This window comes from Panulirus ornatus, chromosome 1 (genome assembly GCF_036320965.1).
Source record: "Panulirus ornatus isolate Po-2019 chromosome 1, ASM3632096v1, whole genome shotgun sequence".
Classification (NCBI taxonomy): Eukaryota; Metazoa; Arthropoda; class Malacostraca; order Decapoda; family Palinuridae; genus Panulirus; species Panulirus ornatus.
Window position 1 is genome coordinate 87,659,545 of NC_092224.1, and position 16,739 is coordinate 87,676,283.

A 16,739-nucleotide genomic window follows, 5' to 3' on the forward strand; every position below is an offset into this window, starting at 1 on the left:
TAATCACGACAAAACTGGTTCATTACGATGATTGTTTTTCTTTTCTTTATTCTACTCTCATGTCGTGTACCACCCAAGGCCTGGCCCCGGTGAGCACTGGTGTCCGTGACCCGAGCGTTTGGCATGAGAGAGAGAGAGAGAGAGAGAGAGAGAGAGAGAGAGAGAGAGAGAGAGAGAGAGAGAGAGAGAGAGAGAGAGAGAGAGAGAGAGAGAGAGCAGCAGGAGCAGCAGCAGTTCCCACCCTGCAGACAATAAGCTGGAGCGCCAGGTGACTGGCCCGGGCCACAGCCGGAGATGTTATCACTTGAGAAAACTACGAGCCATGTAATTTGAGTCACTATCTCCATCCTCATCTAGGGTGACCCGCTGAAAAATTACAAAGGGAATATAACGATGTATTGTGCGGGGGGGGGTCCCAGACCCATCATGTACTGGTGATCACACACACACACACACACACACACAATGCATCGTGGTGTTGATATCATATAATCCACCAAGAAAAAAATTAAAGGATCCAGTGAGAAAATACATAATGAAGACAATATAGTGACAATCAGGAGACACACACTCACTCCTCACAGACGGTATATAAAGACCTGATAATGAGGGACTTACTGTTATAAAGAGACACTAGAGGAATCTGGATTCTCATGGTGATAGGGAGTCATGGAGAGACACGAAATAAATCTGGGATGTATACAGGGAAATGACCCCAACACCAACATGTCAGGGAACACACTAGGATGAGAGGGCCTGGTATACCATCATTACTGAACCTTATCTTCACACTAGGATGAGAGGGCCTGGTATACCATCATTATTGGACCTTATCTTCACACTAGGATGAGATGGTCTGGTATACCATCATTATTGGACCTTATCTTCACACTAGGATGAGAGGGTCTGGTATACCATCATTATTGGACCTTATCTTCACACTAGGATGAGATGGTCTGGTATACCATCATTATTGGACCTTATCTTCACACTAGGATGAGAGGGCCTGGTATACCATCATTATTGGACCTTATCTTCACACTAGGATGAGAGGGTCTGGTATACCATCATTATTGGACCTTATCTTCACACTAGGATGAGAGGGTCTGGTATACCATCATTATTGGACCTTATCTTCACACTAGGATGAGATGGTCTGGTATACCATCATTATTGGACCTTATCTTCACACTAGGATGAGAGGGCCTGGTATACCATCATTACTGGACCTTATCTTCACACTAGGATGAGAAGGTCTGGTATACCATCATTACTGGACCTTATCTTCGCACATACTAGCATGGGTATTGTGAGTATCATGTATAATACACCAACGAAAAAAGGCACCTATATAATGCTCTTGTCTGATTAGGTGGTAAACGAGGAAGTTAAAACAACAGAGATGCGACCAGACCTAAAGAGGAAGATGGAACCGTGGACACCACACAGACTTCAACAGTTCCTATAGAAACGCAGAGCGGGAAATGGACTTCAGCAGCCAGGAGCAGGAGGATGGCAGCGAGGATCTGGGATATATACGATGAAGGAGGAGGAACATGGGTACCTCTGGCCTGAAACATGGAGGGAGAGGAAGAGAACAGGGAAGAACGGTTTGATAAATGATGTCAAAACGCAAGCGAGCTTCCAGCTGCGCAGTGAGGAATATATAGGTGGAACTCCAGCCAGCCAGCTAGCCAGCCAGGCGTTTGCAAGGTAGCAAGAGTACCAGGTACGTGTATACCTGGATGAAGGAGGAGGAACAAAGAAACTTTGCAGCGAACACTGTGGCCAAGGTAAGAGAGAGAGAGTCCAAGAGATGTTCAAAAATTCATCATGAATATATTTTCAGCAAAGGAGGAGCAATCCAGGCTGAAGGATTTAGAGGAATGAATCATACAAGATTAAGAAGGATGTGTGAAGAAATGAACAACAAATTCTAGATCATTAGCATCCCAGTCCAGGTAACTAAATACTCCAGTCTAGATCACTAGTACCCGTCTATATCACTAGTACCCATCTAGATCATTAGTACCCCATCCTAGATTACTAGTATCCCAATATAGATCACTAGTGTCCGTCTAGATCACTAGTTCCCGGGGTAGATCACAAATACCCCATCTACAACCCCAGAATCCTAGGTTACATCACAAGCACCTACTTCAGATAACTAATGTATCAGTCTCGACCACTGTGGCCCTAGTCTAAGTCATCCAGACTTTGGTCAATGCACGAACAGTTCAAGGCAAATTATAACTTTTCGTCTTCTAACAACTGAAAACTAAGATCGTGCCGTGGAACAATGGATTACACAGATGAAATGGTTTTCTCTTCTACCGTTCTCTCCTCCTCCGAGAACGTCGATATTCGAGTGCAGTCCTTACACTAGTGTTCTACAACTGTTCTTTGATTGCTGACTCCCAATGTGAAGAACCTGCTGATGTATTTTGTCTTCATCTTGCAATTGGAACGCAAAGAAACCTGAGCGCATTTACCTTTTGCCTCGATCGGCCATGAAACAGGTTTCTCCAACCTGTGGACGCTCCGTCCTCCAACTTGTGGACACTCCTGCATAAAGACTCCAGGCCTCTGGAAGCTCTTGGGGGAAAAGAAAAGAGACCTCAGAAATCTGGAAGCTCCAAGAAAACGAAACAAAAAGCGACCCTAACCTTTGGGAGCTCTTGGAAAGAGACTCCCTCACCTCTGAAAGCTCTTGAAAAAGGACTCCAGAACCCTGGAAACTCTTCGTAAACGATCCCCGAGCTCTGGAAGCTCATGGAAAGAGAACCTCGACCTCTGGTAGTTCTTGCAGAGAACACATCCAACAAATCCTTGGGCTTGCAATAAGATGGGAATGTGTCAGATTCCCTGAGCTCCTCGCGTTCCAAAGAATCCTGTGGAGGACTACAACACCCAGAGTGTACCGACAGCTGTCACGCCTCAGCGTCTTCGGGCATCCCAAAGGAACTTACAGTAAGGCATCCCAAGAACTGTTATGTGCCCAGAGACAGCCGCTCCTCCGGTCGGAAATCCTGAAGATTATATGGAAGGATCGTCCCAGGCTCAGGGTCTACCAGGGTTCAAACCACAATCCAGTGTCGACCTTAACCACCTCAAGGTATTAGATACGATCTATCATGACCCTGAGGCCACTAGGAGATTACTGATGACCCTGGGTCCACTAGGAGATTACTGATGACCCTGGGTCCACTAGGAGATTACTGACGACCCTGGGTCCACTAGGAGATTACTGATGACCCTGGGTCCACTAGGAGATTACTGATGACCTTGGGTCCACTAGGAGATTACTGATGACCCTGGGTCCACTAGGAGATTACTGACGACCCTGGGTCCACTAGGAGATTACTGATGACCCTGGGTCCACTAGGAGATTACTGATGACCCTGGGTCCACTAGGAGATTACTGATGACCCTGGGTCCACTAGGAGATTACTGATGACCCTGGGTCCACTAGGAGATTACTGATGACCCTGAGGCCACTAGGAGATTACTGATGACCCTGGGTCCACTAGGAGATTACTGATGACCCTGGGTCCACTAGGAGATTACTGATGACCCTGGGTCCACTAGGAGATTACTGATGACCCTGGGTCCACTAGGAGATTACTGATGACCCTGGGTCCACTAGGAGATTACTGATGACCCTGGGTCCACTAGGAGGTTACTGATGACCCTGAGGCCACTAGGAGATTACTGATGACCCTGGGTCCACTAGGAGATTACTGATGACCCTGGGTCCACTAGGAGATTACTGATGACCCTGGGTCCACTAGGAGATTACTGATGACCCTGAGGCCACTAGGAGATTACTGATGACCCTGGGTCCACTAGGAGATTACTGATGACCCTGGGTCCACTAGGAGATTACTGATGACCCTGAGGCCACTAGGAGATTACTGATGACCCTGGGTCCACTAGGAGATTACTGATGACCCTGGGTCCACTAGGAGATTACTGATGACCCTGGGTCCACTAGGAGATTACTGATGACCCTGGGTCCACTAGGAGATTACTGATGACCCTGGGTCCACTAGGAGATTACTGATGACCCTGAGGCCACTAGGAGATTACTGATGACCCTGGGTCCACTAGGAGATTACTGATGACCCTGGGTCCACTAGGAGGTTACTGATGACCCTGAGGCCACTAGGAGATTACTGATGACCCTGAGGCCACTAGGAGATTACTGATGACCCTGGGTCCACTAGGAGATTACTGATGACCCTGGGTCCACTAGGAGATTACTGATGACCCTGGGTCCACTAGGAGATTACTGATGACCCTGGGTCCACTAGGAGATTACTGATGACCCTGGGTCCACTAGGAGATTACTGATGACCCTGGGTCCACTAGGAGATTACTGATGACCCTGGGTCCACTAGGAGATTACTGATGACCCTGAGGCCACTAGGAGATTACTGATGACCCTGGGTCCACTAGGAGATTACTGATGACCCTGGGTCCACTAGGAGATTACTGATGACCCTGGGTCCACTAGGAGATTACTGATGACCCTGGGTCCACTAGGAGATTACTGATGACCCTGGGTCCACTAGGAGATTACTGATGACCCTGGGTCCACTAGGAGATTACTGATGACCCTGGGTCCACTAGGAGATTACTGATGACCCTGGGTCCACTAGGAGATTACTGATGACCCTGGGTCCACTAGGAGATTACTGATGACCCTGAGGCCACTAGGAGATTACTGATGACCCTGGGTCCACTAGGAGATTACTGATGACCCTGGGTCCACTAGGAGGTTACTGATGACCCTGAGGCCACTAGGAGATTACTGATGACCCTGAGGCCACTAGGAGATTACTGATGACCCTGGGTCCACTAGGAGATTACTGATGACCCTGGGTCCACTAGGAGATTACTGATGACCCTGGGTCCACTAGGAGATTACTGATGACCCTGGGTCCACTAGGAGATTACTGATGACCCTGAGGCCACTAGGAGATTACTGATGACCCTGGGTCCACTAGGAGATTACTGATGACCCTGAGGCCACTAGGAGATTACTGATGACCCTGGGTCCACTAGGAGATTACTGATGACCCTGAGGCCACTAGGAGATTACTGATGACCCTGGGTCCACTAGGAGATTACTGATGACCCTGAGGCCACTAGGAGATTACTGATGACCCTGGGTCCACTAGGAGATTACTGATGACCCTGGGTCCACTAGGAGATTACTGATGACCCTGGGTCCACTAGGAGATTACTGATGACCCTGGGTCCACTAGGAGATTACTGATGACCCTGGGTCCACTAGGAGATTACTGATGACCCTGGGTCCACTAGGAGATTACTGATGACCCTGGGTCCACTAGGAGATTACTGATGACCCTGGGTCCACTAGGAGATTATTGACGACTTTGATTCTACGACATGGAAGACACTGAGTCCACTGGGAGATGGACGACAATGACTCCACTAAGAGATTAAGGCGCCTCCGACCCTCACGTCGAAGTAAAACGTCCCAGAACACATCTACGGATCGAATCCCGGTGTCCCCACCTCGACGAGACGAGGTGGAGACAGGAGCCGTAAAGACGTTGTAAGATAAGGATAACCAACCAGTCCTAGCCAGGGTCATCCCCGCTCAACACCCAGGATATGAACTCGAGGTTCGAAGTTGTCAAACCAAGACCTCGAAAGATGAGCAATGAAAAACAATTACCTTATCATTATCACTATTGCATAGGTCTCTTCTCTTCCTCTAGTACTTTTAGGCAAGTCTTTTTGTCTTCAGTTCATCCCCGAAAACTGAGGTAATACAGGAACACTCAACATAAACAATTACTGAGGTAATACAGGAACTCTCGACATGGATAAACAATTACAAATTCTTCCACTATGTATCTGGAATGACTTTAAAGCAGTGGAGTTTGCTTCTGTTTATGCTCACAGCATCCACATGACGATGCCACACACACACACGTAACGACACAAGGGGCTCAGGACTGGAACACACACACACACACACGTATGTACATTTCTGGTGGTGACGAGAGAGTTGCCATGCTCTGCCATCCACCTCCACGACGTGTTAACACATCTCTAGCGTCTGGCGCACAACTGTCGCAGCGAACAAAGACGAGGTTGTTTACACAGCTCTTGTGGTTGCTCTACGGTCAGTCGCTAGACTTCACTTCTTGATGGTGCTGTGACGGAGGAGGATATGGCTTCTGTTCCAAGAATGGGTAGGGGATGGGGTGAATGGCGTCTGTTCCAAGAATGGATAGGGGATGGAGTGAATGGCTTCCGTTCCAAGATAGGAAGGGATATGGACTTTGTTCCAAGATAAGGCACGACGATACGACCCTTGGCATGACGACCTGGTCGTCTGATCCCACCTAGCCGAAGGGGGTCAGGTCAAAATACTAGGCCGTCATACCCGGAGGGTCGTATACCGATTACCGATTGTTACTAAACCACTCAGTCAGGTCTTTCCCAGAGTGGATAGAAAACGGCATCCAAGCCTGCACTGGGGGGGAAGGGGGTCAACTGAAGATGAATTATGGCGTCCACTTTCTAAAGACTGGACTGCTTTGCATTCCTGCTGACTCTCATTGAAGATAGAAATGAGAAAGAAAGAAAGAAAGAAAGAAAGAAAAGAGCGTTATCATTAGGCACCGGTAAGATAAGGTCACCAAAAGGTCACCAGAAGGTATACCACGATGACGTCATCATCGACATCCTAACCACGTATTAAGAGGTTAGCTGAGACAACACAGGCAATTGAATATCCTAATCAAAGCTATCTCATTACCTCTCTCTCTCTCTCTCTCTCTCTCTCTCTCTCTCTCTCTATCTATCTATCTATCTATCTATCTATCTATCTATCTATCTATATATATATATATATATATATATATATATATATATATTATTTTTTTTTTATTATACTTTGTCGCTGTCTCCCGCGTTTGCGAGGTAGCGCAAGGAAACAGACGAAAGAAATGGCCCAACCCCCCCCCCCCATACACATGTATATACATACGTCCACACACGCAAATATACATACCTACACAGCTTTCCATGGTTTACCCCAGACGCTTCACATGCCTTGATTCAATCCACTGACAGCACGTCAACCCCGGTATACCACATCGCTCCAATTCACTCTATTCCTTGCCCTCCTTTCACCCTCCTGCATGTTCAGGCCCCGATCACACAAAATCTTTTTCACTCCATCTTTCCACCTCCAATTTGGTCTCCCTCTTCTCCTCGTTCCCTCCACCTCCGACACATATATCCTCTTGGTCAATCTTTCCTCACTCATTCTCTCCATGTGCCCAAACCACTTCAAAACACCCTCTTCTGCTCTCAACCACGCTCTTTTTATTTCCATACATCTCTCTTACCCTTACGTTACTCACTCGATCAAACCACCTCACACCACACATTGTCCTCAAACATCTCATTTCCAGCACATCCATCCTTCTGCGCACTACTCTATCCATAGCCCACGCCTCGCAACCATACAACATTGTTGGAACCACTATTCCTTCAAACATACCCATTTTTGCTTTCCGAGATAATGTTATCGACTTCCACACATTCTTCAAGGCCCCCAGAATTTTCGCCCCCTCCCCCACTCTATGATCCACTTCCGCTTCCATGGTTCCATCCGCTGCCAGATCCACTCCCAGATATCTAAAACACTTCACTTCCTCCAGTTTTTCTCCATTCAAACTCACCTCCCAATTGACTTGACCCTCAACCCTACTGTACCTAATAACCTTGCTCTTATTCACATTTACTCTTAACTTTCTTCTTCCACACACTTTACCAAACTCAGTCACCAGCTTCTGCAGTTTCTCACATGAATCAGCCACCAGCGCTGTATCATCAGCGAACAACAACTGACTCACTTCCCAAGCTCTCTCATCCCCAACAGACTTCATACTTGCCCCTCTTTTCAAAACTCTTGCATTTACCTCCCTAACAACCCCATCCATAAACAAATTAAACAACCATGGAGACATCACACACCCCTGCCGCAAACCTACATTCACTGAGAACCAATCACTTTCCTCTCTTCCTACACGTACACATGCCTTACATCCTCGATAAAAACTTTTCACTGCTTCTAACAACTTTCCTCCCACACCATATATTCTTAATACCTTCCACAGAGCATCTCTATCAACTCTATCATATGCCTTCTCCAGATCCATAAATGCTACATACAAATCCATTTGCTTTTCTAAGTATTTCTCACATACATTCTTCAAAGCAAACACCTGATCCACACATCCTCTACCACTTCTGAAACCACACTGCTCTTCCCCAATCTGATGCTCTGTACATGCCTTCACCCTCTCAATCAATACCCTCCCATATAATTTACCAGGAATACTCAAAAACTTATTTTTTTATTTTTTTTTATTATACTTTGTCGCTGTCTCCCGCGTTTGCGAGGTAGCGCAAGGAAACAGACGAAAGAAATGGCCCAACCCCCCCCCCCATACACATGTATATACATACGTCCACACACGCAAATATACATACCTACACAGCTTTCCACGGTTTACCCCAGACGCTTCACATGCCTTGATTCAATCCACTGACAGCACGTCAACCCCGGTATACCACATCGCTCCAATTCACTCTATTCCTTGCCCTCCTTTCACCCTCCTGCATGTTCAGGCCCCGATCACACAAAATATATATATATATATATATATATATATATATATATATATATATATATATATATTATCCCTGGGAATAGGGGAGAAAGAATACTTCCCACGTATTCCCTGCGTGTCGTAGAAGGCGACTAAAAGGGGAGGGAGCTAGGGTTTGAAAGCCGCCCCTCCTGTTTTACTTTTCAAAAAAAAAAAAAAAAAGAAACTGAAAAGGGGCAAAGTGAGGAAGAACAGCTGGGTTGACAGTGGACCGACTCTCGCGAGCAGGATTCGAACCTACAAATACCCGACCTTGGCCGACAACTCGAACCGCTTCGCCACGGAGGTACATTATCCGTATGACCCACCGGTACCACCTAGCGGTACACACACACCCGGTACCACCTAGCGGTACATACCTACCCGGTACCACCTGGCGGTACATACCTACCCGGTACCACCTAGCGGTACACACCTACCCGGTACCACCTGGTGGTACATACATACCCGGTACCACCTAGCGGTACATACCTACCCGGTACCACCTGGCGGTACATACATACCCGGTACCACCTAGCGGTACATACCTACCCGGTACCATCTACCAGTACATACACACCCGGTACTGACCCAGTACAAGGTCACAGTCACTTACCTTCCGCTTAGATCGGCGACCGAAGCAGCGACTGGTAACCTGAGAAAGAATGAGAAAATATTAGAACGAGAAAATAAGAATAAACTTAAATTCGTGATTTTAAAAATCAAATTCGTGATTTTAAAAATCAAATTCGTGATTTTAAAAATCAAATTCGTGATTTTAAAAATCAAATTCGTGATTTAAAAAATTAAATTCGTGATTCTTACGGTTTGGGAGCCAATTTGACTTGAGGGGGTAAGAGAAAGTTTAAAATGAAATCATCGTAAGGTTAGAATTTAACATGTTATTATAATGATGTTAAGTGTAGGTCTGGGAGAATGGTCGGTCATCACAATGTCTAACATATGGGTTTTGAACGTTAGATATACACGCGAATCTGTACGACGAGAAGAGAGTTCAGCATGTGTGGTTTTATGATGGGAAAGAACCTGTGATATATATATATAAGGTCTTATACTAATGAAATGCTACAACGATTTGCCATGAAAAAAATAATTTCTAGTTTTTACGTGTTTTCTTTTTTCTTTTTAAAGAAAGGAGGAAATCTAACCCATGATGTTAATGGAAATGTTAGAAATTTAACATACTTGGTTTCATAGTAGCTAACAAAATTAGAATGACTTCTGTACTACGAGTAAAGATAACATAAGGCACAAATAACCATAGAAAATCATTGGATTTTAGGGTATACGATATATATATATATATATATATATATATATATATATATATATATATATATATATATATATATATATATATATATATATATAAATGGTGTGGAATAACACAGAAATTCTAACACGCTTATTTAACATACAAAACAAAACCTAAGTTGTAAACCAATACACAGTATTGTGTTGACAACAACAAATCAAATCTCTCATTTTTAACAGAGATGCTCATTTGATCACCCTCGAAAAGATAAAGTCCCTCATTTGACTGGAATTAATTATTACCTTTACATTCTAGTGGCAATATATTTCCTAAGTCCATTCTTTTCATGAGGGGATATATATATATATATATATATATATATATATATATATATATATATATATATATATATATATATATATACACTTCAGGCAGAACTAAGCACAAAGTTAAAGTACGACTATGTGTCTATGTGAGGGAATGACGCGAGATGTGTAGGGGAGTGGGTACCTGTGGACCAGGACGGGATGTGGGAGATGATACGGGATAGGTAGAGGGAGGAGGGATGTTAAGAGTAGGGACACCACGGTAACTGGCTTGGAAAACCCCAGACTCCCCAAAAAAGCCCAAAATGAACGTGGGTTTTTCTGGCCATTTTAGACAAACATTGCCACACAGAGAGGCCCACAGACTGGAGGGTCTCTCTCTCTCTCTCTCTCTCTCTCTCTCTCTCTCTCTGGTCCACACTGCTGGGCTTCACGTCTCTCTAGCCCCGAGGACTTCAACTGTTTGAGCAAAAACAAAAGTCGTCGCAACACAACCGTAACCTCACGGCAAACAACCTGCCGTCAAGGTCGAAGAGGCCCTTTAAACTAGCAGTATTCCGACTCTGCTTCCCCTCTGTCGTGTCGAGCGAGGATAGAGAAGCACTGTCTTATCCCCAGGCTATTATACATCACTTGTTGTAAGTGGAGTACGAGGTGGTGGAGTATGGTGGAGTGTGGTGGAGAGTGTTGGTGGTGAAGTACGTGGTGGTAGAGCATGATGGTGTTGGTGGAGTGTGGTGGTGATGGAGGATGGTGAAGAGTAATGGTGTTGGAGCGTGGTGGAGTATGGTGGTGGTGGAGGTCGGTGGAGTGGGGTGACACTGGCAGAGGATGGTAGAGTGTTTTGGTGGTGGAGTTATAAGGGTGTGGTAGTGGTGGAAGAGAGTGTGGTAGTGGTGGAAGTTGGGGAATCGCGTTGGTGGTGGAGGTTGGAGATGTATAGTGGTGGAGGACGGTGAGGTGTGGTGGTGGAGTGTGGGCGAGATGTGGCGGTAAAGGTACATGGGGCGAGGATGGTGAGGTGCGGTGGACGCACGGTGGTGTGGGCGGTGTGGTGGAGGCACTGTGGTGGAGGCAGTGCGGTGGAGAGAGTCTAGTGCAGGCACTGTTGTGGAGGCAGTGTGGTGTAGACAGTGTGGTGGAGGCGGTGTGGTGGAGGCGGTGGTCGCAGATGGAGCAAGATGATGCCGTCATGTTGTGAGGTCAGGATACCTGATAAGTGGCTGGCCTCACCACAGCTTCACCCTCCCCCTCCTCCCCTGGTGGTGGTGGTGGAGGCAGCTGGCCCCGTGTGGTGTCAGCAGTACCGCTGGTTTTCGTTCTCCTGTCTATGCAGCAGCGGCAGTAGCACAGCCATGGCTGTTGCTGTGTCTCCTGCAGATGCTGTGGGCACTTTTTACCGCCACGGGAACAGCGCAGGAAACTGATTTTGGACAGCATTTCATTGTTATTATTATCATTATTATTATCATTATTATCATTATTATTAGTATTATTATTATTATTATTATTATTATTATTATTATTATCATTTTCATCATTATTGTCATTATCATTAACATTATTATTGTCAATATCATTATTATCATCAACATTATCATTAAAACTATTTTCGTTATCACTATTATTTTTTTCCGTACTTGATCGCCATATACCAGGAACAGAGTAAGTGAGGCCACATCTGCACTCATCCATTCTCTAGCTGTCATGTGTAATGCACCGAGACCACTGCTCCTTACCCACATCCAGGCTCCACACACCTTTCCATGATCTACCCCGGACGTTTCACCTACCCTGGTTCAGTCCACTGACAGCACGTCGACCTCTGTATACCACATCGTTCCAATTCACTGTATCCCGTACACGCCTTTCACCCTCCTTCATGTTATGGCCCCATCCTTCCACCTCCAATTTGTTCCATTCATCTATGTCAAACTCTACTCGCTCATTCTCTCCATATGTCCAAATCATTTCAACACACCCACTTCTGCTCTCTCAACCACACTCTTCATATTATCACACATCTCTCTCACCCTTTCATTACTTAACACGATCACTCCACCTCACACCACATAGTGTCCTCAAGCATTTCATTTCCAACACATCCACCCTCCTCTGCACATCATCGCTATCATTCTTATCCTTAATATCATTGTTATCATCATTGCAGCTGTCAGTGGCTATCTTATTGTGCCGCCCATGCTCATCCTGTGAGCGGTAGCGCCAAAGGATTACTATGGTTAAAAGGGGTCTCTGTCACACCTCCAGTGGGTTGATAATCGTTACGTGAATTATTACAAAGTTGAATCATTGCATAACCCTACAGTCTCTCAAATCGTAGATTCATCCACTAAACGCAAAAAGGTGGACACATGTCTCAGAATTACAGGTATCTTGTTATGAACAATAAGTTGTTGCGCCAGATATGGCTGGGTTTGTTTAGACCTATGTCTAAAAAATTTCTATCTTCTCATAGTATAAGATTTAGTGTTCTGGCGTGTGGCTACATCTCCGGCTACAGTCTTTGTAATCTGTATGATCAATCTTTGTGTAATGCTGAGATGGCACACAATGAATTGATCCGTCCCTGCGCGGAGACCTTCTCTCTCATTTATCAAGTAAGTATATCTTCTCACTTGACAGAGTTGAGTTTAAAGTTGTCCCATGACTCAACTCTCTTAGTATGACATAGAATCTTGATCCACTTGCCTCCTCCATGCCATCTTATATATACACAATTCTATACAAATTACTTTGGTTTCTACTCCCGAGACCTGGCGGCCTTTGTGCTCCCCACCCCGCCATTACCCAGACCATGCAATACTCGGAAAACCATTGCGTCATACGATTTCTGTGTGGCCGTAGGCAACATAACAAGGGTCGTTGTGATGTCTGTCTCTTCCCTTACACTGTTAAGCTCTTGAAAAGCAGGTTAACCACGACCTCCAAATATATTGGATTATGTTTCCTCTTACCTTCTCATCTGCCATGTCTTTCTAAACCTTGTTATGTTCCATCTAAGACCTGGTCTGGGAGATGGACTTAAGTATGTCCGTGACTAAGAGCCTGCTGGGGAGAGAGGTTTCTTTCACTCTCACATCTCTCACTGCTCTCACCCATGTTGCGCTCATCCTCTTCTATCATTATCATACTTGTGTTTTATGGATACCTTAATCTTTTTTTTTTTCACCATCTTCTCTTTACTCTTCACGACTGACGCTGTTTTTTATCTGATTTCCGTCTTTTATGTTTATTTACCACACACACACACACACACACACACACACACACACACACACACACACACACACACACACTGGTGTTTACCTCCTGCCTGTCTCCTGTCTCCTCCGCCCGTCATCCTTCTGTCCCTACGTACTTCAGTCGTCTCCACAACATGTCCGTCTTCCCGTGTGTTGTGCTGGTGAGAGGGGACCCGAGCGGGCCACTTCGCCTCACTGACCCTCGCATAGAGTCAGAGTTGAACCCTCCTCCGTCTCCTCTCTCTCTCTCTCTCTCTCTCTCTCTCTCTCTCTCTCTCTCTCTCTCTCTCTCTCCTCTTGTCTCCCTCTCTTTTCCATCCCGCCTCCCTCCTCCACCACCCCCGTCAACCTCTCCAGAATCGTTCCCCTTAACTCCAGCATGGCTTCCGCAGGGCTCCAGCCTCCCACCACCAACACCGCCACCACACCCTCTCACCAACGCTAACTCACAACCTCCTCAACAGTACTCTTCAACCGCCCCTCCTCCTCTCCCTCTCGACCAGTGTCGACCAGTCGACAAGATAATCTTCTTTGTCTCTCCCCCGCAAGGAATGTGAGGCGAGGGTGGGGGGGTTTGAGAGAGAGAGAGAGAGAGAGAGAGAGAGAGAGAGAGAGAGAGAGAGAGAGAGAGAGAGAGAGAGAGAGAGAGAGAGAGAGGGGCTACTCTCCCTCTGTGGAATGTTGGGGGCGCTCTTCTGAGGAATGTGGAGGGGGTGGAGGAGGGAGGTGCGAGTTCGCCCCTCTCGGCATGTGTAAGGTCGAGCGTGAGAGCTGGGGGTTACCACGCTTGGTCGCTGCGGATATATATATATATATATATATATATATATATATATATATATATATATATATATATATATATATATATATATATATATGCAGTGAGTCCTCGCTATTCAGGGACAAGGGGTCGAATCCTCCTTCACCGAGTTGATGTGCGAGACACTAGCGGATCCTCTATGGGTCGAGTAGACGTCTACAGGAGGAGGTAATTCCTTCAGAAGGCGGTGGGGCTCCCAACGCTGTAACCTCAACCGATACAACGTTACGTTATTCAGTGTTACATGTGACACGGGTGTGCGTGCGTGGTGACGAAGAAACACTAAATTACACACACACCCAATAAGACAATTGATATAAACCCAAGAAGACGACCCCCAAAAAGATCGAAAGACTCACAGATCAGACTAGAGAGGAGGAGACACCCGCTCGACCCAGACAAACCATATCATAAGAAGACAAAACAGACGAAACAGAACCCAGCAAACAGACCGTGTCTCTGTTTTGGCCAGCTGGGAGGTCAAGACTCCCCCAACCTGCAGCAGGTCCAGGAGGATGTCATGACGTCTGCTGGACACCACTGGACAACACAACAAGGAGATGATAACCAGAAATTCATTTCCACATCTTTGCGACAGATGATGGCCACCTCTCCCCCCGCCATATAACAGGATAGGTAACTCCGTCGTGTTAATATCATTTTGATCAATTGTTATAATGGTGTTCATGTCAAAAAAGAGAGAGAGAGAGAAAGAGAGGCAAGTGGAGCATAAAAGAGAGAGAAAAAAGAGGACAGTGGAAGAGAGAGGGGCAGGTGGAGAGGGAGAGAGTGGAGCCACTCCACACGGGCTGGTATCTAAGGAATGCGATACAGCAGGCAGTTCTCCGAGCTGCCCTCTGAAATATTCATAGAGAGATAGATGTAGACAGATGGATATGGATAAATATATATATATATATATATATATATATATATATATATATATATATATATATATATATATATATATATATGTATATATATATATATATATATATATATATATTTTTTTTTTTTTTTTTTTTCATACTATTCGCCATTTCCCGCATTAGCGAGGTAGCGTTAAGAACAGAGGACTGGGCCTTTGAGGGAATATCCTCATATGGCCCCCTTCTCTGTTCCTTCTTTTGGAAAATTTAAAAAAAAAATGAGAGGGGAGGATTTCCAGCCCCCCGCTCCCTTCCCTTTTAGTCGCCTTCTACGGCATGCAGGGAATACGTGGGAAGTATTCTTTCTCCCCTATATATATTTATCTATTCATTCACTTCGCCCTGCCGCCGCCTCCCGCGCCAGCGAGGCAGTGCAAGGAAACAGACGAAAGAATGGCCCAACCCACCCTCATACACACACACATATATATATATATATATATATATATATATATATATATATATATATATATATATATTTTTTTTTTAATTTTCCAAAAGAAGGAACAGAGAATTGGGCCAGTCAAAGGCCCAGTCCTCTGTTCTTAATGCTACCTCGCTAACGCGGGAAATGGCGAATAGTTTAAAAAAAAAAAAAAAAAAAAAAATATATATATATATATATATATATATATATATATATTTTTTTTTTTTTTTCTTTCTTTCAAACTATTCGCCATTTCCCGCATTAGCGAGGTAGCGTTAAGAACAGAGGACTGGGCCTTTGAGGGAATACCCTCACCTGGCCCAATTCTCTGTTCCTTCTTTTGGAAAATTGAAAAAAAAAAAAAAAAAAAAACCGAGAGGGGAGGATTTCCAGCCCCCCGCTCCCTCCCCTTTTAGTCGCCTTCTACGACACGCAGGGAATACGTGGGAAGTATTCTTAATCCCCTATCCCCAGGGATATATATATATATATATATATATATATATATATATATATATATATATATATATATATATATATATATATATATAGATATTAAGAGAGAGAGAGAGAGAGAGAGAGAGAGAGAGAGAGAGAGAGAGAGAGAGAGAGAGAGAGAGAGAGAGAGAGAGAGAGAGAGAGAGAGAGAGAGAGGCCTTGGCAGTCAGTGGACGTACTTCTGCCCAGCCCCTGTGTGGGGTCATCGCTAGGCTTACCCTACCCATCCCACCTACTCATCTACCTCTGGTTACGTATGTCAGGAGCATCTGTGTTATACTAGACACAATCTCCCTCCTCACGATGCTAAGGCGACAGACCCAGCAGTGGAAGCGAAGTTCAGAGCTACAGCAAATTCCAGCAACGTGGACTACGTCAGTTGCAGAGGAGAAGTCAGACATGGGGCAGCGAATCTTCACCTCGATGATGTCGAATCATATAATTCAAGCAATAAAGATTACCTAAGCATTGGATAGAAGAAGGATTTACGGTCCAAAT

General features: G+C 45.3%; 1 protein-coding gene across 3 annotated transcripts in view; it reads right to left on the reverse strand.

The window, feature by feature from the left end:
- peb (zinc finger protein pebbled) overlaps positions 1 to 16,739 on the reverse strand; it is a 674,329-nt gene that overhangs the window by 175,093 nt on the left and 482,497 nt on the right. For all 3 annotated transcript variants that reach the window (XM_071665418.1, XM_071665403.1, XM_071665410.1), the window contains exon 2: positions 9,319 to 9,357. Coding sequence is in view for 1 of the 3 variants with exons in the window: in XM_071665403.1 (XP_071521504.1) it covers positions 9,319 to 9,357 (39 nt within the window). In the remaining 2 variants the exon portion in view is untranslated. The remainder of the gene's footprint in view (positions 1 to 9,318; positions 9,358 to 16,739) is intronic.